The following is a 25,903-nucleotide window of genomic DNA, read 5'->3' as shown; positions in this document are numbered from 1 at the left end:
TTACCCTTACCATCTCATTTCACATTCAGCATCCTATGTTCTCATACCCCATAACACCCTTTTACAGTAATATCCGTATGAAGTCGGGGCCATTGGCAGGAAGGCAAAATAACTGGGCTGCCGTCAAAGCTGCCCCACAGCCTAGCCTCAGGGGCTAATGAAAGCTTCAGCACATTAACCGCTAGCACCTTGCACGGTCTGAATTCACAGACCTCCTGGCACCGTGTCTGGGCTGACGGATGGGGAGAGGGGACGCAGGGCTGGGAAATCAGTCATGTTTGGTCAAGCCCGCATCTCCCCTACTCCTCTGTTCACGTGCCCCGTGACCCCCTGTGACGATAAAACCAAGAAAACGCTTTAACTTACAACGCTGGTTCTCACTGCAACTCTTCAAAACGGTCAGATGTCAGGACCTCACTTCTTCCGGTTGAAATTTATAGTGACGACTCTCAAGCCATTCAGTTCAGGAGGAGTTTGTGTTGATAAGAAGCGCATGAACAGTGAAGAGGTTTCAGGAACGACGAGATGCAGGTGCGGGCTGAAATCGGCTAGGAATTAATATCCTGTGCCTGTTCACGACACTGCTTTTAAATGTTCTGGACGTTGCAGCCTCTGAAGACATTTGCCTTTAAATAACACCCACACCCTCGCCGGCCCACCTCCCTGACCACAGGAAGCGTCTGCGCAGCGTCTGCGCAGAGCTGCTTATAAAGGATCAGAGGGCAACGTGTAAACAATTTTCTGAACCACTGAAAAGCACCCTTTTCCACCTGCTGCTAACTCAATAGCAGCTGAACGCCATCTCCCTGATGGGCAGAAAAGAAAGAACCACACCCCACAAACAAAACTTTCATGCCCATGAGAAAAGGCGATTCTGGCAGAAAATAACAGACATGCTCTAAATTCAAGTGGAGGGGTGTTGAAGCAGAACTAGTCATGTCCCAGAATTAACATCCCAAACCAGAAGGCAGGTGAGGCTCCTGGCACCCTATCCTGAGGTCTCAAAATCAGAGATGCCCAGAGCACTGGCTCCCGCTGCCCTTACTAGCAGAACCCTTTCCAGCCAACATTTACTAAGAACCCACCAGAGGGATGCTCAGGCTGTGGGAATGTGAGGATGAGTAAAACGGACTCTTGTCTCAAGAATCTCACAGGCAAATGGTTCGAAAGATACCAAACAAGCAAAATACCCCTCGGTGAGTGTTGCCAGAGAAGTTTCCATACAGGATCAGACACGAGAGGAAAAGGACACTGAATACGGGCACTGAAGGTGCAAGCTGGGAGGAAGGGTTGTGGAAACAGAGAACTCTATCCTGGGCAGAAAGAGCAAAAATGAAGGCGTTTTCTCAGGGTGTTGGATGAGGCACCCTCACCTGAGTGAAGACAGAAATTAGAAGCTAAGGGAGAAAACCTGTGAAAGACCCCAGAGCCATGAGAAGGAGTCTGGAGTTAATCCGAGAAGCAATGAAGAGAGCTATCAGCACTTAATGGCAGAAGAGTGCACATTCCTTGGCTCATTCGCTCATTCGACAAACAGTTCTCCTGGCACGTAGTAGGGGCTAGAGATGGAAGGATGGACAGAGTGAACCACCTCCCTCCTGATGCCTGTAGTCAGTCGTGAAGACAGCAATTATTAAAAACAAGAAAAATGAAGTGCCCTGAGCAGGAGGGAGGAGAAAGGATGAGGAGTTGGTGGGGAGCGGGGGCGGGGTCAGGACGGGGTAGCTGAGGAAGCCAGCGAGTTAAGGGTGAGGGGCAATCATGTTTAAGCTGAGACAGGAGGATCTCAGGCAGGCAGGCAAAGACAGGAGGGGAAGGAACAGCATGTGCAAAGTCCAGAGGACCGAGGGCGGTGCACACCAGCATCAAGGAAGTCTAGCGTGGCCAGATGGGGAATGTGAGGAGGGTGCGAGGAGATGGGGCTGGAGGGCAGACGAGGATGGCTGCCACATCAGTCCTGATGCCAAAGGATGAACGCAGACAGCCGAGCCAGGGCATCAGAGGTGCTGAAAGGAAGGAAACGAGAGACACAGAGGCAAGAGGTCGAGATCAGATTCAACAGGATATGGCAACCAAGCGATGGAGGGAATGAAGAAGGAAGAGAATGAAGGCTTAGAGCCTGGAGCACGGGTAGCTGGGGGTGTTCATGGAGATGGCAGAGGAACAGAGGAGGGTGTGGGAAGAAATGAAGTCATAGCATTTAGGAACTTCGTGATTAAAGCACCAGCAAAAAAATCCCCTGATGAGCATCCTCAACCAATGGTCACTTGGCCTTTGACAAACAGTTCTGGGAAGGGGGACCTCAATGCTTTCCCAGACGGTGCACTCCAACGCCTGGCGAATGTGTCAGAACAGCCGTTCTTTCTTACACTGAGAAAGGTCCTGCTTCGCCATAACTTTTATGCACTGATCCTGGATCCACACTCCTGAGCAAATCACAATAAGCCTATTCCCTCCTCCTGTCCTATTTCCCATTAATTGGAGAAGATTCTGCTCATTTCCAATTCATTCACACCCAATGCTTAGAATCATAAGCGTGTAGAATGTTAGTGCACCAACAGGTGAGCTTCCTTTCTACAACGTCGTTTCAAGCAGGAAGAGGTAAAGAGAGAGGCATGATCATGCCCCAAATCACCAACTACTCTGGCTGAGTTGATTTTAGAGCCTGAGACCCTGACCCCAGCCAGGGCTCTCTCAATATATCGTGCTTCTGCGTGTAATCTGACTCCAGAGTCTTCTGCTAAGAGCATCCACATCTCAGGGAGAGTTCTAGACTCTGCTCTCAGGAGATGATCCATTGAAATTAAACAGGGTTGAAAAATAAATACACCCACATAAAGCCTGAATAGCATTACCATGAATCCAGGCAGCTACTCTTGTCCCTTATTTATGGCTCCACCTGCCTTGAACCAGAAAACCCAAGGGTATCAGTAAGTGGACTGAAAAGTTGTTATGTTTAACTACAGAGAAAAGGATGTCTCTGCAGGCTCTTTTGGAAGTGTACCGATGCCTGGGGCAACCAGCAGGAACTCTGAGGAGGAAACCTTTGTCTCTGGAGAAACACTCAGCCTTTTCTAGTCTCAAGGTCTCTGGGTCAGGACGGGTCAGGCAGATCACCCTGTGCAATTGCCCCTGATGCTCACACTTCTGTTTGCACACCTCTCATCCCTCCCTCCCAGGGCAGCTCGTCCCAGCAGTGGACAGAATGACCCTTATTATGAGGAGCTTGCCATCTGGCTCCCTGCCACGTCCCTCCATAGACTCAGGGGCCATCAGAGTAAGCCTGATCTCTTTCAGGTGATGGCCCTTTGACTGTTGGCTGAAGCTGATCCTGTACACCTGGAGCCTTTGCTTCTCCAAGGCAAACAGCCCCATTTTTTCCACTATTTAGTATGAAACAAGGTTTGAGTTGACACGATCATTCACCTATATTCTCCTAAATGTGCTGACCTGTCTAGATTGTTCTTAAATGGTAGCATCCAGAAATAAATGCAGTGGACCGGTGGACTGATACCCGGTAAAAGAAATCCGTCACCTTCATCTTTCTAGCTAGAATGCTTCTGTTAATGTACCCACATCATCCAGCCCCTATTTAATGCAATCTATCTGCCAGCCTAATAAAATCATTCAAAGTCAAGGAGCACAGTCCCTCTATCGGCCAGGGCTGGACCAGAGAGCATGATGCTGTAAAGTGACCTTCAAGTCAATATCAGCCCATCACTAAGCACAGCCAGGTATGAATTCTCCAAAACCCAGATCAACTCCTAGTTTCTCCTCTTTGGGGAACTGCACCATTTACCTTTGGGGGCCACCTCTCCCCAGTTTCCCTCCGCATGCTTAAGGGAACTCTTCTCTACCCTGTGACCAGACATAGGCACAGGGCTCATGGCTGCCCTCACTAGCTTCCCCCAACCACAGTGAATGCTCTCCAGACCACGAGTGACCAGAGGCAATCCAATCAGAGGTAATGCTGGAGAATTAGGGGGAGGAAGTCCTCCTTTTTCTACAAGGGACTGGTAAGGATAAGTTGTAAGCCAAAGCTTTCACTGTGTAGGAAAAGCTACTCTTGAAAGAAACCATAGCAGAGAAAAGTAGAGCAAAGGAAAGTAGAGAGACAGAGCTACAGAAATATCATTGGGGCCCCTGGATCCAACCCTGCCTGAAGCTAGCCCTACCTTTGAACTTACTACTTGTATTAGTCCCCAAATTGCCTTTTTGCCAAAATTATTTGATGTTGGGTTTCTACCAATGAGTGAAAAATCAAAATTGTACAATTTCCCTCACACACATCCAAAAACATCATGTGACACTTTGTCAGCACCACCTCCCGCCCCCCACCGAAGTCTACCCTCACTGAAGCCCGATCCACAACATGGTATTACAGTTCTCAAGTCCAATAATCCAGGCCACATCTTGCCTGGCTTTGGGCCCTTGGGGACGTCACTGAAGCTGATCTTCCTTGCCCTCCTCATCTGTCCCCACCACATAGGATTATTGTGGAGAAAGAGTTAACAGGTGTCAAGTCCTTACAACAACGCCAGGCATGTAGAAATACTCAAAATATTACGGTGTCTATTGTTATCATCATTATTGTTATTGTTGTTATACTATTATTATTATAGTTATACTGGCAAAGTCAATGTTTTAGTGTATTCAACCTGTGCCAGTACCGATGCCCTTGGCCTTCGTTCATAGGGTCTCGTCCATCATCCCTGGAGGATGCTTCCTTCGACCTCTTCCAGTGCCAAAACCAACTCACCTTCCTCCCTCTGATCTCTTTGCCAAAAATTAACCATCCACTGCCATGCATAATCTATCTAGCTGCTTAGATGAGAGCTCTACTACTCCAGGGATGTCTGGGGCAGGAAAGGGACAGGGGTGTGGCCCTGGGCCCTTCCCTGCTATGCAGGCACAGAGTTCCACCTCATTTATATTCAGCCTAGCGACCTCAGGGCAAACCTCAGGCAGTGAACTCCTAATTAAAAGGTAGCCTTGAGCTGTCAATAAAATTATGCATTAAGGACATGCATTAAAAAAACACAGTAGTGACTTCCTGGAGACAGATTTTCACTTGATATATATATATATATATATATTTAACTCAAGTGTTGGGGTAAATAAACAGAAAGTATGCTCTTCAACCCTGCCACTCCTTCCCTCCCCGAAGCTTAGAAAACCATCTTTGATACTCAGAACACTGCACTGCATTTGAAACCGCCGGCTGGAAAGGATGTGAGACTCGTCTTTTCTGTGGATTTCGGGAACGCGGCAGGGATGAGCATTTGTTATTTGTTTGGGGAAGGCGATTCCTTTGCTGAGCTCCTGTACTCAGCTGGTCGGGTCGTCATCACTGCTCATCTTCTGTACTCAGCCCGCCTGACAGCCTCAATCACCCTCTCCCCCAGCGCCCAGGGCTTGCCTTATCTTAACAGAGTATCATGTACAGCAATGAACAGAGATCACATGTTAACCTGTCTCCTCCATTGCATGCAGAAGGTCCAAATCTGTTATCACCGGATTCCCAGTACCTGGTTTAGCCCAGATGTTAAACAGTAGCAAAATGCTGAATGTGCAGATAAGTGAATGAATAGATGAAAGAATGAATGAAACATCTTACTCCACAAACAGCTAAGTAATCCCCCCAGGACCCAACCTTTTCCCCTTTATCGACACGGCGATCAGCCTGCACAGCTGCTATCTGACGTTTATGTAACCTCCGCCACGCTGCTGCATCCAGGGGCGCCTTATTTTTGCTTTTTTATTTAGCTTTTCCTCCTCCCATTACCAACTCCCTCTCATTCCCTCTGTAAACCTAGGCAAATCTTTTCCTGTCATCGGGCATCAAAATTCCATTGTTCTACAGAATGAGAAGCTGGGATTAGAAGACTTGGAGGTTTTTCCTAGGACTCTGGGACACAGCCAGTGTTCCTTCTTCCCTCCATCCCTCTCCCTGTGGGAAAGCTTCCTTCTTACCTTCAAAGCTCCCAGCAAACAGGTAAAGCCAGGTGATGGCTGGGATGCAGAGCAGAGTCAACGAGGCAGCCAGGAATTTCCGTCTCCCTCTGCAGATTCCCAGCATCCTCTCGGAAGTGGCAATCCCTAATCCCAGCGCCGTTTCTCTGCCCGGAGCGTGGAGTCCTCGGCCTCCCTCATAATACTTTCTGAAAGAAAGAGCAAAGAGGAAGGGCTGAGTTCTTAGCACTGTCAACGGATGCAAATTGCAAAAGAGAAATATCCTGCAGATCCTGAGACTGGTTCGACTCATCTACAATTTCCTGCTAACCTTTCATCCCAAGAGATGGTGCTGCAGTCTTGCAGTCTACCCAAACTGAGAGAGTTCTTTACAAAATAAACAAATACAGGATGATACAAACTATAACAGATCTGTCTCTCTCTCACACATGCATACATACACGCATATATTTTATAGTTTAGGTGAGTTTTGAAGCCTGAACTAAACACTTATTAAAAGAGCACCTAGTTAGCATCTTACATGTACCAAGCACTCACCAGGTACTGTGTTTTCAAAAGTGACCAGAGTAAGGGTTGGCTTTAAAGAACACCATCTAACAAGAAAGATCAACATAAAACATCCACAGGAACCCCAAGAATGTGATGACTGAGATATGCACAGACCTCTATGGGAGGACAGATGAAAGTGCCGACCCATCCATGTTTAGTCAAGAGGGCAAAACAGTTCCCGTGTTCCCGGCAGAGGGAACTGCAGAAGGCGGGCAAGGCTACCAGACAACACGCTCAAGGGAAAGGAGACTGGAGAGGCCCCAACGTCATGGGCGGGAGGCTACATCTCAATCACAGGGGAAAACCTACAAACACTCCACAGGGACTGTCTTAATAGCTTCCACCCTTTCACAGAACATGTCCAGAAAAGCATGAAACAATTCAAACATGCAGAGACCGGAGAGGAGCAGACAGACAACCTAGACAACCTACAACCAGCCTGCAGAGGGACAATCGTGGACCACGCAGAAGGCTGGCTGAGACAGGTTCAAAGAAGACACAGAAGGTCAATCCAGACCGAGCAGAGGGCGAATGATCTTTAATCTGAGTACCTGACCAGGAAGGCACGTGACTTACAAAAAAATTTAAAAACCAACAGACCATACAATCTCATGTCCTCGCAGCTCCCAACACAGACATCACAGTGGCTGGAGGTGGAGAGAAAAGTCCACGTGGAGCCTCCTTCACAGAGCAGAACTGCCACGGCAGACAGTTATAAAAGGCTGCAGATTCCTGAGGAAGGGATGACCACCAAAGAGGGGGTTTAAATGTCCCCTTGAATGTGTCCTTCCCTCTGCCGTAACCCTTAAACCCTATGTGACAATAGTCTGGTTTAAGTGTCTTCCTTCCGCACCAGGCTTGGTGTTTCTACAAGGTAGGTGCCGCGTCTGACTCACCTTGTATTCACTAAGACTTAGCCTACCGCCTGTCACCTGCAGGGCCTGATAACTGTCTGTCGAACAAATAAACGGAATCAGATTCTAACCAAAGGCGACCCTCTCAAGCTTCAGGAATCTGGGTTCGGCAACTTGCCGGCAATAAACACCCAACGGGGCCAACCTCAGCTGTCAAGGCTAAGCTTTCTTCTGTGACCACTCCGACCGGATTTTCTAAATGGCCCTCTTTGGAAATAGATCAAAGACCACAGGGCTGGAGGGTGTGGACGAGAAAGTGAAACCCGAAAAAGCAAAATCACTTTAAAAAAGAATGTGGACTTGAGAAGTCCCCCCTAGGGAAGTTTTCTGATCTGAAGTTAGGGAAACAAACCCTACACACAAACTCCGCTAGTCACTAACGATGAGAAGCACAGCAATGCTGGTGATCTCTCAGGAAGAGGGAGTTCTGTGAGGAGAGGCTGTGCACTTAGAAAGATCTGGATGCAAATCCAGCTGCCACACTTGACTAGCTGTGACCTTGGCAAGGCCCCTGTCTCCGGGGAAGCTTCATTTTGTCCATCCATAACATAAGCGTTGCCCTCTGTAGTGGGGGATGGTATAAGCCTTAAATGAGAGCGCCCTAGAATAAGTGACTAGCAAAGATGATCAAGCACAAGGCAGACGTGACCCCACCGCCCTTCCAGAACACCAAAGAGCAGCCTTACTTACATTTTTTCATCTCTCGCCATTCCCACCCTCCCCCGCCCCAACAGGGTTTGGTAGAAAATAGATTTCAACAAATACGTCTTCACTGACATGGCACATGGGTATTTTAAACCTGAAAGACCCACCTATATAATCCACCTTCAGGTGGTAGGTACCATTACACTAAAATCACTTTTTTTTTCACAGTTCACTTAATTATGGTAAAGGCAACTAAAAGTAACTAGCACTTATTACGTGTCAAGCACCTTCCAGTGTTTTTTTACTTGCTTGATTCTCAAACTAGCCTATGAGGAAGGTGTTATTTTTTCCTCCCCATTTTTTTTTTTTTTTTGTGGTACACGGGCCTCTCACTGTTGTGGCCTCTCCGGTTGCAGAGCACAGGCTCCGGACACGCAGGCTCAGTGGCCACGGCTCACGGGCCCAGCCGCTCCGCGGCATGTGGGATCCTCCCGGACCGGGGCACAAACACGTGTCCCCTGCATCGGCAGGCGGACTCTCAACCACTGCACCACCAAGGAAGCCCTCCTCCCCATTTTATAGATGAGAAAACCAAGGCCCAGAAAGATGGGTGAACTGACCAAAAGTTACACACACCTAGGGCAGAGACACCTCAGGCTCTTTCTCCTTAAGTAATTCACTCTAACAGCTTTGCCACGGGGGCATTTTCCTTCTGTTGGAAACTAAAGCCATCATACTGAATCTTATTATTTTCTTTCCCAGGGTCAAACATATCACCACTGTTTGCTCCCATTCCAAAAAAAAAAAGTGCAATAGACAGAAATATAATTGGAAAAGCTATAGAATAATTTATAATTTAGAGGAAAGTAGGAATATATATGGAGCGGAACTCAAGTGGCATTACTATTTAAATAATACTTTTTAAGACTCTTTACAACAGACAGCAGAAGCAAGAAGAACTACAATCCTGCAGCCTATGGAACAAAAACCACATTAACAGAAAGATACACAAGATGAAAAGGCAGAAGGCTGTGTACCACATGAAGGAACAAGAGAAGACCCCAGAAAAATAACTACATGAAGTGGAGATAAGCAAGCTTCCAGAAAAACAATTCAGAATAATGATATTGAAGATGATACAGGACCTCGGAAAAAGAATGGAGGCAAAGATCCAGAGGATGCAAGAAATGTTTAACAAAAAACCTAGAAGAATTGAAGAACAAACAGAGATAAAAACTACATTAGGGCTTCCCTGGTGGCACAGCGGTTCAGAGTCTGCCTGCGGATGCAGGGAACACGGGTTCGTGCCGCAGTCCGGGAAGATCCCACATGCCGTGAAGCGGGTGGGCCCGTGAGCCATGGCCACTGAGCCTTCACATCCGGAGGCTATGCTCCACACGGGAGAGGCCACAACAGTGAGAGGCCCACGTACCAAACAAAAAAATAAATAAATAAATAAAAACTACACTAGAAGGAATCAATAGCAGAATAACTGAGGCAGAAGAACGGATAAGTGACCTGGAAGACAGAGTGGTGGAATCCACTGCTGCAGAACAGAATAAAGAAAAAAGAATGGAAAGAAACGAAGACAGCCTAAGAGACCTCTGGGACAACATTAGATGCAACAACATTCGCATTATAGGGGTCCCAGAAGGAGAAGAGAGAGAGAAAGGACCAGAGAAAATATCTGAGGAGATTACAGTCAAAAACTTCCCTAAGATGGGAAAGGAAATAGCCACCCAAGTCCAGGAAGCGTAGAGAGTCCCATACAGGACGAGCCCAAGGAGAAACACGCTGAGACACACAGTAATCAAATTGGCAAAAATTAAAGACAAAGAAAAATTATTGAAAGCAGCAAGGGAAAAATGACAAATAACATACAAGGGAACTCACATAAGGTTAACAGCTGATTTCTCAGCAGAAACTCTACAAGCCAGAAGGGAGTATCATGATATACTTAAAGTGATGAAAGGGAAGAAACTACAACCAAGATTACTCTACCCAGCAAGGATCTCATTCAGATTCGATGGAGAAATCAAAAGCTTCACAGACAAGCAAAAGCTAAGAGAATTCAGCACCACCAAAACAGCACTACAACAAATACTAAAGGAACTTCTCTAAGTGGGAAACACAGGAGAAGAAAAGGACCTACAAAAACAAACCCCAAACAATTAAGAAAATGGTCATAGGAACATACATATCGATAATTACCTTAAACATGAATGGATTAATGCTCCAACCAAAAGACACAGGATTGCTGAATGCATACAAAAACAAGACCCATATATATGCTGTCTACAAGAGACCCACTTCAGACCTAGGGACACATACAGACTGAAAGTGAGGGGATAGAAAAAGATATTTCATGCAAATGTAAATCAAAAGAAAGGTGGAGTACCAATACTCATATCAGATAAAATAGACTTTAAAATAAAGAATCTTGCAAGAGACAAGGAAGGACACTACATAATGATCAGGGGATCAATCCAAGAAGAAGATATAACAATTATAAATATATATGCATCCATCATAGGAGCACCTCAATACATAAGGCAACTTGCTAACAGCTATAAAAGAGGAAATCGATAGTAACACAATAATAGTGGGGGACTTTAACACCTCACTTACATCAAAGGACAGATCATCCAAAATGAAAATAAACAAGGAAACAGAAGCTTTAAATGACACAATAGACCACATAGATAAATTGCTATTTATAGGACATTCTATCCAAAAACAGCAGATTACACTTTCTTCTCAAGTGCTCACGGAACATTCTCCAGGATAGATCATATCTTGGGTCACAAATCAAGCCTCAGTAAATTTTAGAAAATTGAAATCATATCAAGCATCTTTTCTGACCACAGCACTATGAGATTAGAAATCAATTACAGGGAAAAAAACGTAAAAAACACAAACACATGGAGGCTAAACAATATGTTACTAAATAACCAAGACATCGCTGAAGAAATCAAAGAGGAAATCAAAAAATACCTACAGACAAATGACAATGAAAACACGACAATCCAAAACCTATGGGATGCAGCAAAAGCAGTTCTAAGAGGGAAGTTTATAGCTATACAAGCCTACCTCAAGAAACAACAAAAACCTCATATAAACAATCTAACCTTACACCTAAAGGAACTAGAGAAAGAAGAACTAACAAAACCCAAAGTTAATAGTAGGAAAGAAATCATAAAGATCAGAGCAGAAATAAATAAAATAGAAACAAAGAAAACAATAGCAAAGATGAATAAAACTAAAAGCTGATTTTTTGAGAAGATAAACAAAATTGATAAACCATTAGCCAGACTCATCAAGAAAAAGAAGGAGAGGACTGAAACCAATAAAATTAGAAATGAAAAAGGAGAAGTTACAACAGACACCCCAGAAATACAAAGCATCCTAAGAGACTACTACAAGCAAGTCTATGCCAATAGAATTGGCAACATGGAAGAAATGGACAAATTCTTAGAAAGGTATAACCTTCCAAGACTGAACCAGGAAGAAGTAGAAAATATGAACAGACTGATCACAAGTAATGAAATTGAAACTGATCAAAAATCTTCCAACAAACAAAAGTCCAGGACTAGATGGCTTCACAGGTGAATGTTATCAAACATTTAGAGAAGAGCTAACACCCGTCCTTCTCAAACTCTTCCAAAAAATTGCGGAGGAAGGAACACTCCCAAACTCATTCTATGAGGCCACCATCACCCTGATACCAAAATCAGACAAAGACACTACAAAAAAAGAAAATTACAGACCAATATCACTGATGAAAGTAGATGCAAAAATCTTCAACAAAATACTTGCAAACAGAATCCAGCAACACATTAAAAGGATCATACACCATGATCTAGTGGGATTTATCCCAGGGATGCAAAGATTCTTCAATATACACAAATCAATCAATGTGATACACCATATTAACAACTTGAAGAATAAAAACCATATGATCATCTAAATCGATGCAGAAAAAGCTTTTGACAAAATTCAACACCAATTTATGATAAAAACTCTGCAGAAAGTGGGCATAGAGAGGACCTACCTCAACATAATAAAGGCCATATATGACAAACCCACAGCAAACATCATTCTCAATGGTGAAGAACTGAAAGCATTTCCTCTAAGATCAGGAACAACACAAGGATGTCAACTCTCGCCACTGTTATTCCACATCATTTTGGAAGTCCTAGCCATGGCAATCAGAGAAGAAAAAGAAATAAAAGGAATCCAAATCGGAAAAGAAGAAGTAAAACTGTCACTGTTTGCAGATGACATGATACTATACATAGAGAATCCTAAAGATGCCACCAGAAAACTACTAGAGCTAATCAATGAATTTGGTAAAGTTGCAGGATACAAAAGTAATGCACAGAAATTCCTTGCATTCCTACACACTAATGATGACAAATCTGAAAGAGAAATTAAGTAAACACTCCCATTTGCCATTGCAACAAAAAGAAAAAAATACTTAGGAATAAACCTACCTAGGGAGACTAAAGACCTCTATGCAGAAAACTATAAGATACTGATGAAAGAAATTAAAGATGATACCAACAGGTGGAGAGATATACCATGTTCTTGGATTGGATGTATCAATATTGTGAAAATGACTATACTACCCAAAGCAATCTACAGATTCAATGCAATCCCTATCAAATTACCAATGGCATTTTTTACGGAACTAGAACAAAAAATCTTAAAATTTGTATGGAGACACAAAAGACCCCGAATATCCAAAGCAGTCTTGAGGGAAAAAAACGAAGCAGGAGGAATCAGACTCCCTGACTTCAGATTATACTACAAAGCTACAGTAATCAAGGCAATATGATACTGGCACAAAAACAGAAACATAGATCAATGGAACAAGATAGAAAGCCCAGAGATAAACCCAAGCACCTATGGTCAACTAATCTATGACAAAGGAGACAAGTATATACAATGGAGAAAAGACAGTCTCTTCAAGAAGTGGTGCTGGGAAAACTGGACAGCTACTTGTAAAAGAATGAAATTAGAACACTCCCTAACACCATACACAAAAATAAACTTAAGATGGATTCGAGACCTCAATGTAAGACTGGACACTATAAAACTCTTAGAGGAAAACATAGGAAGAACACTCTTTGACATAAATCACAGCAAGATCTTTTTTGATCCAACTCCTAGAGTAATGGAAATAAAAACAAAAATAAACAAATGGGACCTAATGAAACTTAAAAGATTTTGCAAAGCAAAGGAAACCATAAACAGGACGAAAAGACAACCCTCAGAATGGGAAAAAATATTTGCAAGTGAATCAACGGACAAAGGATTAATCTCCAAAATATATAAACAGCTCATGCAGCCCGATATTAAAAAAACAAACAACCCAGTCCAAATAGATGGCCAAGAAACACACGAAAAGCTCCTCCGTATGACTAATTATTAGAGAAATGCAAATCAAACTACAATGAGGTATCACCTCACACCAGTTAGAATGGGCTTCATCAGAAAATCTACAAACAACAAATGCTGGAGAGGGTGTGGAGAAAAGGGAACCCTCTTGCACTGTTGGTGGGAATGTAAATTGATACAGCCACTATGGAGAACAGTATGGAGTTTCCTTAAAAAACTAAAAATTGAATTACCATATGATCCAGCAATCCCACTACTGGGCATATACCCAGATAAAACCATAATTCAAAAAGACACATGCACCCCAATGTTCACTGCAGCACTATTTACCATAGCCAGGTCATGGAAGCAACCTAAATGCCCAACGACAGATGAATGGATAAAGAAGCTGTGGTACATATATAGAATGGAATATTACTCAGCCATAAAAAGGAACGAAATTGGGTCATTTGTTGAGACGTGGATGGATCTAGAGACTGTTATACAGAGTGAAGTAAGTCAGAAAAAGAAAAACAAATATCGTATATTAACACATATATGTGGAGCCTAGAAAAATGGTACAGATGAACTGGTTTGCAGGGCAGAAATAGAGACACAGATGTAGAGAACAAACGTATGGACACCAAGGGGGGAAAGCGGCTGGGGGGTGGGGATGGTGGTGTGATGAATTGGGCAACTGGGATTGACATGTATACACTGATGTGTATAAATCTTATGACTAATAAGAACCTGCTGTATAAAAAAATAAATAAAATTAAAAATTAAAAAAAAGACTCTTTACAATACTTATTTTCCTCCTTTGCTCTCTCCATATGCAGAAGTTAATTTCAACTGTCACAATTTGTACAAAGTTTTAAAACAGAGTCTAGGGTGGTTTGCCTTTTATGATAACCCTGGCATCTGAAATTAAACCCAGCAGGTAAAAAATATTCCTTCATGAATCTGACTTTTAAATGACACCTTTGTGCACTAGAAACACATTTTTTTTTTTTTTTTTTTTTTTTTTTTTTTTTGCTGTACGTGGGCCTCTCACTGCTGTGGCCTCTCCCGTTGCGGAGCACAGGCTCCGGACACACAGGCTCCACGGCCATGGCTCGCGGGCCCAGCCGCTGCGCGGCATGCGGGATCTTCCGGGATATGGGCACGAACCCGCGTCCCCTGCATCGGCAGGCGGACTCTCAACCACTGCGCCACCAGGGAAGCCCTAGAAACACATTTTAAAGAAAAATCTCAATGTATATCAGAAGTTCCTCCAGGAAGTTAATATAGGTATCAACATAAGAAGAAGAAAGGAAGGAAGAAACCAGAGGTGGGCTGGAAATTACATCCCAAGCATGTGCAAATGTTGATGCATTAACTAGAAAACCAGTCTCTAAACTGTTCTTGCCTGGGGAAAGGGAGAAGGCCTCACCTATTAATCCAGGTGTCTAAGAGTCATCTCTAAATGCCCCTCCCTCAAATCCAACATCCAATTCCTTAGCCAAGCTGGTCAATTTCTCCTCCTAAATATCTACTCCATCTGTCTTCTCCCATTTGTCTTAACCAATGAAATTCACATCTATGAAATATACTGTATGAGGCAGAAGAATTCCCATGAGCTGTTAAGCCACAAAAGGTGCGATTCAAAGTTGAACATAAAATGTGATTGCAAGTATCCTTCAATCCAATGTAATAAATTGTATATAAACATATAAATACCTACGTAGCTATAGATATGAAAAAGGTGTAAGTGTTGGAAGTTATCTCTGGGTATAGCATATGGATAATTTCCATATACATGAACATATACTTTTCCTAAATATTATATAAATATAAGGAGTATGCATTCCTTTTATCATTTAAAAATATTTAAAAGCTTAAATCACTATGTCTTCTTGTTATATTGCTTTCAATTCAAAACACCTCAGTGCAGACAGTGTAGTATATACGTATTACTTTTACCTTACATGCTAGGGGCAGTGAGTTAACATATGTAGGATCCTAGTTGGGAATATACCCTCGAGGGGTTGCTGGTTCCCACCTGAAAGACCCCAGTCAGAGGCCCACATTCCAAACACTGCTGTGTTCAGCCATCTCTGATCAACACCAGAGGCTGTGTTTTTTTCTTTTTTCTTTTTTTTAAATAGATCTTTATTGTGTTCAAGACGTGTGGATTGTCCTGAAACAATGCACATGAAGAGGGAATAAAAATCTAAGTAACCTCCAAAAACAAAGTCTAAGGAACACAATGGCCAAACCCATCAGAACCACTTAGGATCCCAAACTGATCCTAGGACAAGTAACAGACTTGGGCCACCAATTTTTCTAACTAAAAGAGTGGCTGAATCCTGAGAGTCATAACATTGTCACCCCTGTACTAAGAGGGCAAAGAGCTCATAAAACAGGTCCTACAGCAGACAGAACCTCTGCCGATGTTAGCTTGGCTGTTATCATTATTTGTATTATTGCTGGTATGACAACCCCACCTCATGTCTATACCCAAGCCATCCTCTCACACATACCCCAACCGTGCTACAGTGTCCTACCTCCTCTGCTGGACCTCAGGAGGAATTTCAAGTCCTTACTGCTTCTGTGAAACCTTTCTGGCAAGTCCAGACCTAGAGCCTTTCCTTCTCTTTGTTTCTAAACCCCAATAGGTGTCAAGAGCACATTCCTGATCACTTAATTGTTTTCTAATCATTTCCTGTAATCTCTCCACATCAGACCAAAACCTCTAAGGGCAAAGGATCCAGGTCTTCTACCAACATTTAAGACAAAGGTTTACAGTAGCCATCTCAACCCAAAGTGTGGTCCCCGAACCAGCAGCCACTGCAGAATATCGGCCCCACCCCAGCCCCAATGAATCAGAATCTGCATTTTAACAAGAGTCTAAGTGATTCGAGAGCACGTTACTGTTTGAGAGGCCTGTACTCAAGCGCTTAGTAAATAACTGGTTAATACCCAAAGCCGGCCTCTCCCCTCACCTCACCCTGCAGGGACAAGCCAGTGCAGGAGGGAGCACCATTCACTTCCTGGACTTCTTCAATTGCATATTTACTACAACAGTTCTCTGACTGATAGAAGCAGAGTTTCTAGAAGGAAAAGCGCCTTTTTCTAATTAAACACAAGCATCTTATGGACTAATGGCAGCTCTGATGACCCACCCTGACCTCCTGGCAAAAGCAATTCTTGCACATTTGAATAATAACTGAGCAACACCACCACCACCCACAGAGGCACCACCACACCCATTTTACAGAAGGGAAAATTGACACTAAAAGAGGCTAAGGACACTGATTTAGTTGTTGAAAACCCTGGGATTCAAATTCTAGTATTTTCTGAAAAAAACAGGAAAAGAGTTCTTTGCTACAGGACACAAAATTGATGACCAGTCTGAACCTTCCCAGTCAGAGCAGACACTTCAAGGGCAGGCACCTTGTCCATTCTGGCCACTGCTGCTTGCTTGTTGCCAGCACAGTATCTGGCACACAAGGAGGTGATCAATAAACATGTATTGAGTGGGTCAAGGCCTGAATCTCTCAGTGAGAGCCAGCAGCCTCCCTGGATGTTCATGATCATACAAACTACTCCTGTCACACAACCTCCAGCCCACTCTTTCCTCCCAAGTCCAACGATGAAATCCTGTGGAACTTCCACTGTGTGACCCACACATTCCTCTTTATCCTCAACTTCCCCTCACTTCATTCTACCTCCAGCTTTTAAGGGAATGCATAGCTGTCCCCTGGACCACTGCTTTCCCAAGGGAAAAGTCTTTCCACTACTCTCTCACGGCAAACACACAACAACTGGAAAAAAAAAAAAAAAGCACACCCTAAAAGTTAAGAATTCTGTTTTATTCGGTGGACTTTCTGAGGACTTCAAACCCTGAAGGCAGCCCCTCAGTTTGCTCTGAAGAGGTGTGGGAGGAGCCAGGATATATAGGAGTTTTGCAACAAAAACCAGGTAGCTGGAACATCAAAAGGTTCCTGTTAATTAAAGACCAGACATCTCAAGTTAATGAATTTAGCGCTTTTCTGTGTATGGGAAGATGCAAGAGTCTGGGCTCACTGAAATCATTCCTTTGATCTGCACCTCAGCTCTGTAGGGCCTGTTCTTTCCCATCCTGAGGCTCCTCAAAGCGCACCACTGGGGGCGGCTGCAGTGACCGAGGTGGCATTCTTTGTCCACAGACCTAAGGACTAGGAAGTGGGTCTCCACCCTCCCAGCTTCCAGTAGTCGCTACCGAATCTTCTGCCCCTCCCTCGCAGGAAGACCACTGTTCCTCCGAGGCACCCCCGTGGGCTCTCTGTCCTGGTCAGTCATTAAGCAAGTAAGTCCTGGTCACGCCTCTCCTTCTTGGAAGACTTTAGTTCTCACCACGCCTCTCCACCTTAATATCGTGACGCAAATAGCCAATTCACAATACCTGCCACTTCACGTGGGCCAGGTTCACATTCTAGAACAACCTCCGAGACAGCAAATGTCAACATGAGTGGCCGCCCAGCCCCCTCTGGTCGCCTCCCCAGCTGCCCTTACACAAATGCTTCGCTGTCTTCAGGAACCTCGATCCACTGGCTTTCTTCATTACTATTCATCCAGGTCCAGATTTTCCTTATATTTTCACTTATTCGGATCAGATGCCCTGGTTTATGATTATAACTTCCCTCTGCAAGGACTCACACCTCCCTTGGCCCTCCTTTTTTCCAACCGTACTAGCCTGGAGAAATCTGATGCTTCAAATGAACGAACACAACTATGCTTGTTCTCCACGGCTTTCCGTGGGAAGCCAAACGTTAGGGTATGAAATCATGCTCTCGGGCATGCAGATTCGTTCCCTTTAATCATTTCTGGTTTCAAATGGGCGGTCACCTGCTCAGAAATGCTGCTATTCTTTCTCTGGTAAACTCACTCTCCTATCCTCTGAGATTTTTTGGGGGGGGCTGCATTGGGTCTTCGTTCCTGGGCGTGGGCTTTCTCTAGTTGCAGCGAGTGGTGGCTACTGTTCGTTGCGGTGCGCGGGCTTCTCATTGCGGTGGCTCCTCTTGTTGCATGGCACAGGCTCTAGGCGCGTGGGCTTCAGTAGTTGTGGCACATGGGCTCAGTAGTTGTGGCTCACAGGCTCTAGAGCACAGGCTCAGTAGTTGTGGCACACGGACTTAGTTGCTCCATGGCATGTGGGATCTTCCCAGACCAGGACTCGAACCCATGTCCCATGCATTGGCAGGCAGATTCTTAACCACTGAACCACCAGGGAAGTCCCTGAGATATTTATTTCATATATGCCTTTTCTCGCCAAACCTCTTCTTTTCAGAATGGTAAAGTCCAGGAAGTGTTCCAGGCGTCAGTTGGGGATGCATCTTTGTTTCTCTACCCAGGTGATATCCCCAATTCCAATGGCTTGTAAAAGAATCTCTAGGCTGATGACTCCCACCTTTGTATCTCTAACCCTAGCCTCTCCCTGACCTCCAGATTGACATGTATCATGATCTTCCTCTACGGCACATGCCTCAGACCTCAACTCCTGATTTCCCTTCCAAACCCGTCCCTCTCTAGATCTTTCCCACCTCCATAAAGGGCAACATCACCTACTCCATCACTCAGGCCAGATACCTGGGAGCCATTCTCAATGCCTCACTTACCCGTCTCATCTTGTCAAGTCCATGCATCCTCCCATCCTGCCATGTTCACCTTTAAAACATGTACTCTTTCCCATAACACACACATTTCTCTCTAGTTTTCCTGCCACTATATGAATCAAATCCACCATCATCTCCCATGTGTGCTTCCTGCAGAACCTCCTATCTCTGATCATGCTTGAAATCATTCAATGTTTCCCCCAGCTCTCAAATCCTAAACACTCTGCCACGCTGACAAAGACTTGCTTGGCTAACTTCTAACTATCTCTAGGGTCGCACTGCTGGCAAGTCTAGATCTGGCTGCATCTCTTCAAGTCTAGATCTTGAAAGCTACCAACTTAGAGAGGTCTTCTTGGACCCTCCTAAGCCTAAGTATCGTCCTCCCCAACCCACTTCACTTTATCACCATGCCCTGGGTGTTTCCTTCACAGGACTCACCAACTTTTGGAATAATCCAATTATTTGACTACTCGTTGAATGGCTGCCTCACCCACTAGACTGTCATCTCCACTTGGGCCAAGTCCATGACTGCTTTATATTCAATGAGTACCCAGGCACATAGAAGGCATTCTTTAAATGAACAGATGAAGGTGCTGGGAGAGCCTCGGCAAGCAGGCACCTTGCTGTCACTTGTATTGCCCCCAAAGCCCTTTTAAACAAAAGTCTGCCAGCTAGCTGTCTGACTGTACACCATCTGTAATATGAGAAAGAAAATCCACACAGCACCTCAAGTAGGTCCCTGCAGCAATGGTGTGCCCCTCAGAAACCCTCTGTTACGTCTGAGGTCCCTTGCAAAGTTCACTTCAGTAACTTTCTCTCCTTTCTCTGCCCCCGGAGGAAGAGCACACAAGAGGCACTGGACCTGGAGCATCCCTCCTAAAGGCCTACCAGCAGTCTCTTCCTTCCTCCACCTCCTCCTCTGCACATCAGGCCCCAAAGCCTCTCCCTCCTGCAGATGAACCTGTAGCTTCGGCTGTCCAGCTGGCACTCGTGATCTCTTTTTTCATTCGGAAAATGGCATTTGGCCTGGGAGGCACTGTTTAAAAACTGATCATGTGAACTGCAAGAGTAAGAGCCACATGCAATATGCTTTCAAACAAAAACAACGTGGAGTTCACTGTGTTTTAAGGTCTCGAAGGGTCCATCCCCGCCAACTTACTTGGTCCTGATCCCACTGGGAAGTCAAATTCTCCTGCTCCAGGGAAACAGGTCCTTTTACCTCGGAACCACTGTGATGGCCCAGATCAAGGGCAGAGGCCTCCCTAGGGTCACGAACCCAGTTTTCAACCACCCATTTCCCCAAAACTCTGCAGTTAGGACACTCTACCTGCAGCCTGAGAGTTCTGCCTATTTTGTTTCTAATTACGGTTTGTTTGTTTGTTTTTTGCGGTATGCGGGCCTCTCACTGTTGTGGCCTTTCCCGTTGTGGAGCACAGGCTCCGGACGCACAGGCTCAGCGGCCATGGCCCACGGGCCCAGCCGCTCCACGGCATGTGGGATCTTCCCAGACCGGAGCACAAACCCGCGTCCCCTGCATCAGCAGGCGGACTCTCCACCACTGCGCCACCAGGGAAGCCCTCTAATTATGTTTTAAAAAACAACCCCCAAGGCACAGCGGGAATTTCACACGGACCTCACAGCATTTATAAGAGGACCGGGCATCAGGACCTGGGCTTTGCACATAGGCTGTAGGATCTCAGAAAGTCATTCAATACCTCAGAACCTCCCATCTCTTTTTGTGAAGGCCCATGGCAATATCAAGCATTAAGGGCTGTCGCAAGGATCAAGGGAGATCAAATGAAACCCAAATACAATTACACAATAACGTGAGATACTACAGTAGTATTAATAACATAAAAATGAATTAGTTGACGGGCTTCCCTGGTGGAGCAGTGGTTGAGAGTCCGCCTGCCGATGCAGGGGACACGGGTTCGTGCCCCTATCCCGGAAGATCCCACATGCCGCGGAGCGGCTGGGCCCGCGAGCCATGGCCGCGGAGCCTGTGTGTCCGGAGCCTGTGCTCCGTAACGGGAGAGGCCACAGCAGTGAGAGGCCCACGTACAGCAAAAAAAAAAAAAAAAAAAAAAAAAAGAATTAGTTGAATTTTAGCTGCTCGACCATCAAATTTTAAAGACACCACAGACACTACTGCCTCCTTGCTGTGACATCCACAAAGCATGTAGAAGGGCATCTTAGTCCATCTAGGCTGCTATAGAAAAACTATCATCAATTGGGTGGCTTAATCAGCACACATTCATTTCTCACTGTTCTGGAGACTGGGAAGCCCAAGACCAAGGCGCTGTTAGATTCTGTGTCTGGTGAGGACTGTGTCTGGGTGCATCCTGGTTCACAGGTGGCCATCTTCTCCTTGTGTCCTCACATGGTAGAAAAGGTGAGGGAGCTCCCTGGGGTCTCTTTTATAAGGGCACTGATCCCATTCATGGGGGTTCCACCCTCATGACCTAATCACCTCCCAAAACCATCACACTGGGGGTTAGAATTCAATACACAGATTTTAGGGGGACACAAACATTCAGTCTATGTAAAGGAGGAGAGGGAATTAATAAATATGACTGTGCCCTGGCCCAGCCTCAAGGTGGTGCATATCAGCAAAGGGAGTACTATACAAAGGAAAGAACATCCTAACATCTGCCAGGAGGAAAAAAAGAAATGTGCTGAGCAATTATTCAATACGTTACTGCTCTTTATAAGGGGACGACTTCCGTTCTTTAAAAAGGGACTGCCCCATGAAACAAATTCTACTTCAATACTTAGTACCAGGAAATGATTCTCCCATGAAGAACCAATATGCTTCCTTGGATAAGACAATAGCTACTCTTACAAAACTCATCCGGTTTTCCACACCTACTTTTAAAAAGGTAAAAGTAAATAAGAGGGCTTCCCTGGTGGCGCAGTGGTTGAGAGTCCGCCTGCCGATGCAGGGGACTGGGTTCGTGCCCCGGTCCTGGAAGATCCCACATGCCGCAGAGCGGCTGGGCCCGTGGGCCATGGCCACTGGGCCTGTGCGTCCGGAGCCTGTGCTCCGCAATGGGAGAGGCCACAACAGTGAGAGGCCTGCGTACAGCAAAAAAAAAAAAAAAAAAAAAAGTAAATAAGAGAAGTTAATTTTAATGATACATTTTGTTCAACTTAGCATGTCTAAAATATTAGCATTTTAACACATAGTCAATACAAAATATTAATGGGATGTTTTACGCTCTTTTTCTCATTCTACATCATCAAAATCCAGAGGGTACCTTATATTAACAGCACATCTCCATTTGACCTAGCCACACTTCAGGTGCTGCAGAGCCATGATGCTGGCCGGTACCAGTTTAAATATCTTCTAGGCCTTCACACCATCCTGTTTAGGGAAGTAAGTTTGGCTGCGGGCTTGACAATGGACTTGAGGCAGAGAACGCTGATGGCTTTGCAGTAATGCAGGCTGGATAAATAGCAACCTTGAGCCGGGTGGTGGCAGAACTAGAGAGAACTGGATTTAACCAGCCTTGGGAGCGCTTAGGAAAGAGGGCAACGTTGATTGGGCAACTAGGATGCCAGGCACCACACTGACACTTCCACACGGCCTGAGGTCACTCAGGCTTCACAACCAATCTGGGAGGCTCCACTTTACAGATAAAGGCACCGAGGCTCAAAAGGTTAGGTAACTCAGTTCACACAGCTGGGAAGAGGGGCACTGGATTAACCCCAAGACTTCTGGCTTCAGACCCAAAGTGCTTTCCTCAGGGAGGCATTAAAGACCTCCTCGAGGTGACTCCTGCCAACCTAGTCACTCCAGGTCCACCCGAGTCATACCTTCCGGTGGAGGACCACCAGGTGAAGGAAGGGCACCATGTCCTTCACACTTCCCTGCCTTTCCACTGCCGCCTCCTCTTGCTACTAGACTAACTTCTGCTTAGCAACACGGTAAGCCTCTAAAACAGTGGTTCTCTTTTAGGGATGATTTTGCCCTCTACCCAGGGACATTTGGCAATGTCTAAGAGACATTTTTGATCATCAAGACTAGAGAGAATGGGGTACTACTAGCATCTTGTGAGTTGAGGTCACGGATGCTAAGCATCTTACAAAGCACAGAACAGCCCCCAAACAAACAGTTATCTAGCCCAAAATAACAAGAGGGCTGAGGTTGGGAAACCATGGTCTAAGGCACCGCTTCTTCAGGGGGGACCCATCCATCCCTCATTAAAGGGCTAAGAGCATGTTTCCAGGGGGAACATGCCAGGAAGAACTACAAATTCACCGTGGCTATCTTCTCCTCCAAAATCTCCTCCCTTGGCCTGGGGAAGTGGAGTGCATTGGCCTGCATCCTAGGTACTTTTCCTAATTTCCTTCCCTTCTATTATACCATACAACCGGGATTCTGCTTTTCAAGAGCAGGAACGCAAGCTTGGTAAAGACATCAATGGGCAAGAAGTGAGAATATCACTTCTAGCACAGAGCTCTCTCTGGGATGACACAGGTGGTGAAGCAAAAAAGGGGAAAAAGAATCGTGAAGCAATCAAAAATTTCCACTTACAATATTAACCTCTTTCAACAATGAATTGCCAAAGAGATCTTTAATGCAAATTGATCTTTCCTGAGGATATACACTTTCCTGGGGTCAGACTCCAGCTCCGGGAAGGCTGATTTTTATGTTTTTCTTCTGAATGTTAAATCAGCTTTTAATCACATCCACGAGGCTACCCATGAAGCCACCCATCGGAGTGTTTTGGTCTTCGTTCTTTTAATTTCCATTCTGGAAAGGGATGATTTATGCAGGCATGCCTCACATTTTCATTCTGCTTAAGCAAACGCTCATAAGCATTTAACAAGGGCCGATACTGCAAAATGCACTCCAGTCTTCCCGACTGTTGGAGGATTACGTGTCTAACTTGCAGAGTCTATTTTTTCCTCCACGTTCAGAGGCCGATGGAGATTTTATGCAAATATCTCCTGTGGCAAATGAAAATGAAGGCAGTAGGTTCTGTGCTTTTTCTCAACTCTTTGCCATTCATCAATTCTACACAGGCCATGTTTACTGGGCATACGCTCTATTCCAGGCCTGGGGCTTGGGGCCAGGGTTACAGAGGTGAATAAGACAGGGTCCCCACCCTTGAGGAGCCCTATGAGAACACAGAGGACAGACAGACACAGATCCCATGAACATGAACACAAGGTAGGACCAGGGGAGGCAGGGGTCTCAGGAAAAAAAATCTGATCTGAGCCAAAGAGGATGCCACAATGTCGAAAGGCTGGCAAGACAAGAGCAGTCATCCTTGGCAGAGGGAACCACTGGGAGAAGAGAAGGGCATGTCTGGGGCCAGCGGATGGCAGCAAACTATCCTTCCAAAGGACAGTGCGCAGAGGCATCACATAACAAGACTGACGGGTGGAGGGAATGAGACTGGGACGGCCTTGAATGCTAAGTGAAGGAGAACGTCAACTTCATTCCACAGCTCCTGGGGAGCTACTGAAGATCCGTGAGCAGGAATTACAGCATCTGTGCATGAGGAAGCTAACACCTCTGCAAGCCATGTGAGGACTGAGTCAGTGCAGGAGAAAGTGCAACCCAGAGGCCAACCAGAAGGCTGGGAGCCAAGCCTAGAGCCATGTCCTTATTGGAGAACATTTCTGTTAACAAAATGCTGATTTGGCCCATGTGTGGGTACAATGAAATGAATGTATCCCTCAAAATTCATATATTGAAATCCTAATCCCCAATATGATGGTATTCGGAGGTAGGGGTCTTTCAGAGGTAATTAGGTTATGAGGGCCCCCTGAATGGTATTAGTGTCCTTATTAAAGGGGCTGTCTCCACCATGAGAGGATACAAGGAGAACTCAGCAGTCTGCAAACCAGAAGAGGGGCCACACCAGAACCCGACCATGCTGAAACCTGATCTTGGACTTCCAGCCTCCAGAACTGTGAGGAATAAACGTCTGCTGTTCATAAGCCACCCACTCTATGGCACTGTGTTACGGAGTCCTAAGGGATGAAGACAGTGGGGCAGCACTGTGCTGAGAGGGGACCTCTGGCTGCAGGGGATAAATCACAGCTGGTCTCAGTGTGTTGGAGCAACACCATTCTCCTTTGCCAGGGATTGGTTGGGGGATGGCCCATGACTCAGTCCTGGTCATGGGCTGCAATGGGGGAAAAGTCACGGTGTCACTGAGCCACAAGAGGAAGAATGCCACAAAGGTCATTCCTCTTTTAGAGGGACAGAAACATTATTTGCCTCAGATCACAGAAAACATCTCTCATAGATTAAAGAGTAGATGCTGAAGGGCCTCCAGATTCCATGATATCTAACTGTCCTTTGTGATGACTCCCATATTTTAACCCTTGTTCCATGTTCCCCTGATTTGGGCCACATAAATATCCTTGCAATTAAAGAAGAATGGATTTTCTTTTTATTGAGGTAAAATTCACAGGACATAGAATGAACCATTTTCACATGTACAATTCAGTGGCATTTAGTGCATTCATAGTTTTGGGCAACCACCACCTTTATTTAATTCCAAAAAACTTCCACCACTACAAAAAAAAAAAAAAATCCTATACCATTAAGCAGTCACTCCCCACTTTCCCCTCCCCTGAGCTCCTGGCAACCACCAATTTGCTTTCTGTCTCTCTAGATTCACCAATTCCGGATATTTCATTTAAGAGGAATCATATAGTATGCAGCCTTTTCTGTCTGGCTTCCTTCACTTCATATAATGTTTTTGAGGTTCATCCATGTTCTAGGCTGTATCAGTGTGTTATTCCTGTTTATGGCTGAATAATATTCCATTGCCCGCATGTACCACA

The 25,903-nt window shown here is 45.2% G+C and overlaps 1 protein-coding gene across 2 annotated transcripts in view; it reads right to left on the bottom strand.

The window, feature by feature from the left end:
* Positions 1–25,903, bottom strand: part of LARGE1 (LARGE xylosyl- and glucuronyltransferase 1) — a 594,073-nt gene that overhangs the window by 434,667 nt on the left and 133,503 nt on the right. For both annotated transcript variants that reach the window (XM_081247956.1, XM_081247955.1), the window contains exon 2: positions 5,974–6,161. In XM_081247956.1, the coding sequence (XP_081104082.1) occupies positions 5,974–6,079 (106 nt within the window). In that variant the 5' untranslated portion in view covers positions 6,080–6,161. The remainder of the gene's footprint in view (positions 1–5,973; positions 6,162–25,903) is intronic.

Source organism: Mesoplodon bidens (assembly GCF_964165515.1).
Source record: "Mesoplodon bidens genome assembly, chromosome: 11".
NCBI lineage: Eukaryota > Metazoa > Chordata > Mammalia > Artiodactyla > Ziphiidae > Mesoplodon > Mesoplodon bidens.
This window is presented reverse-complemented; position numbering and strand designations above follow the sequence as displayed.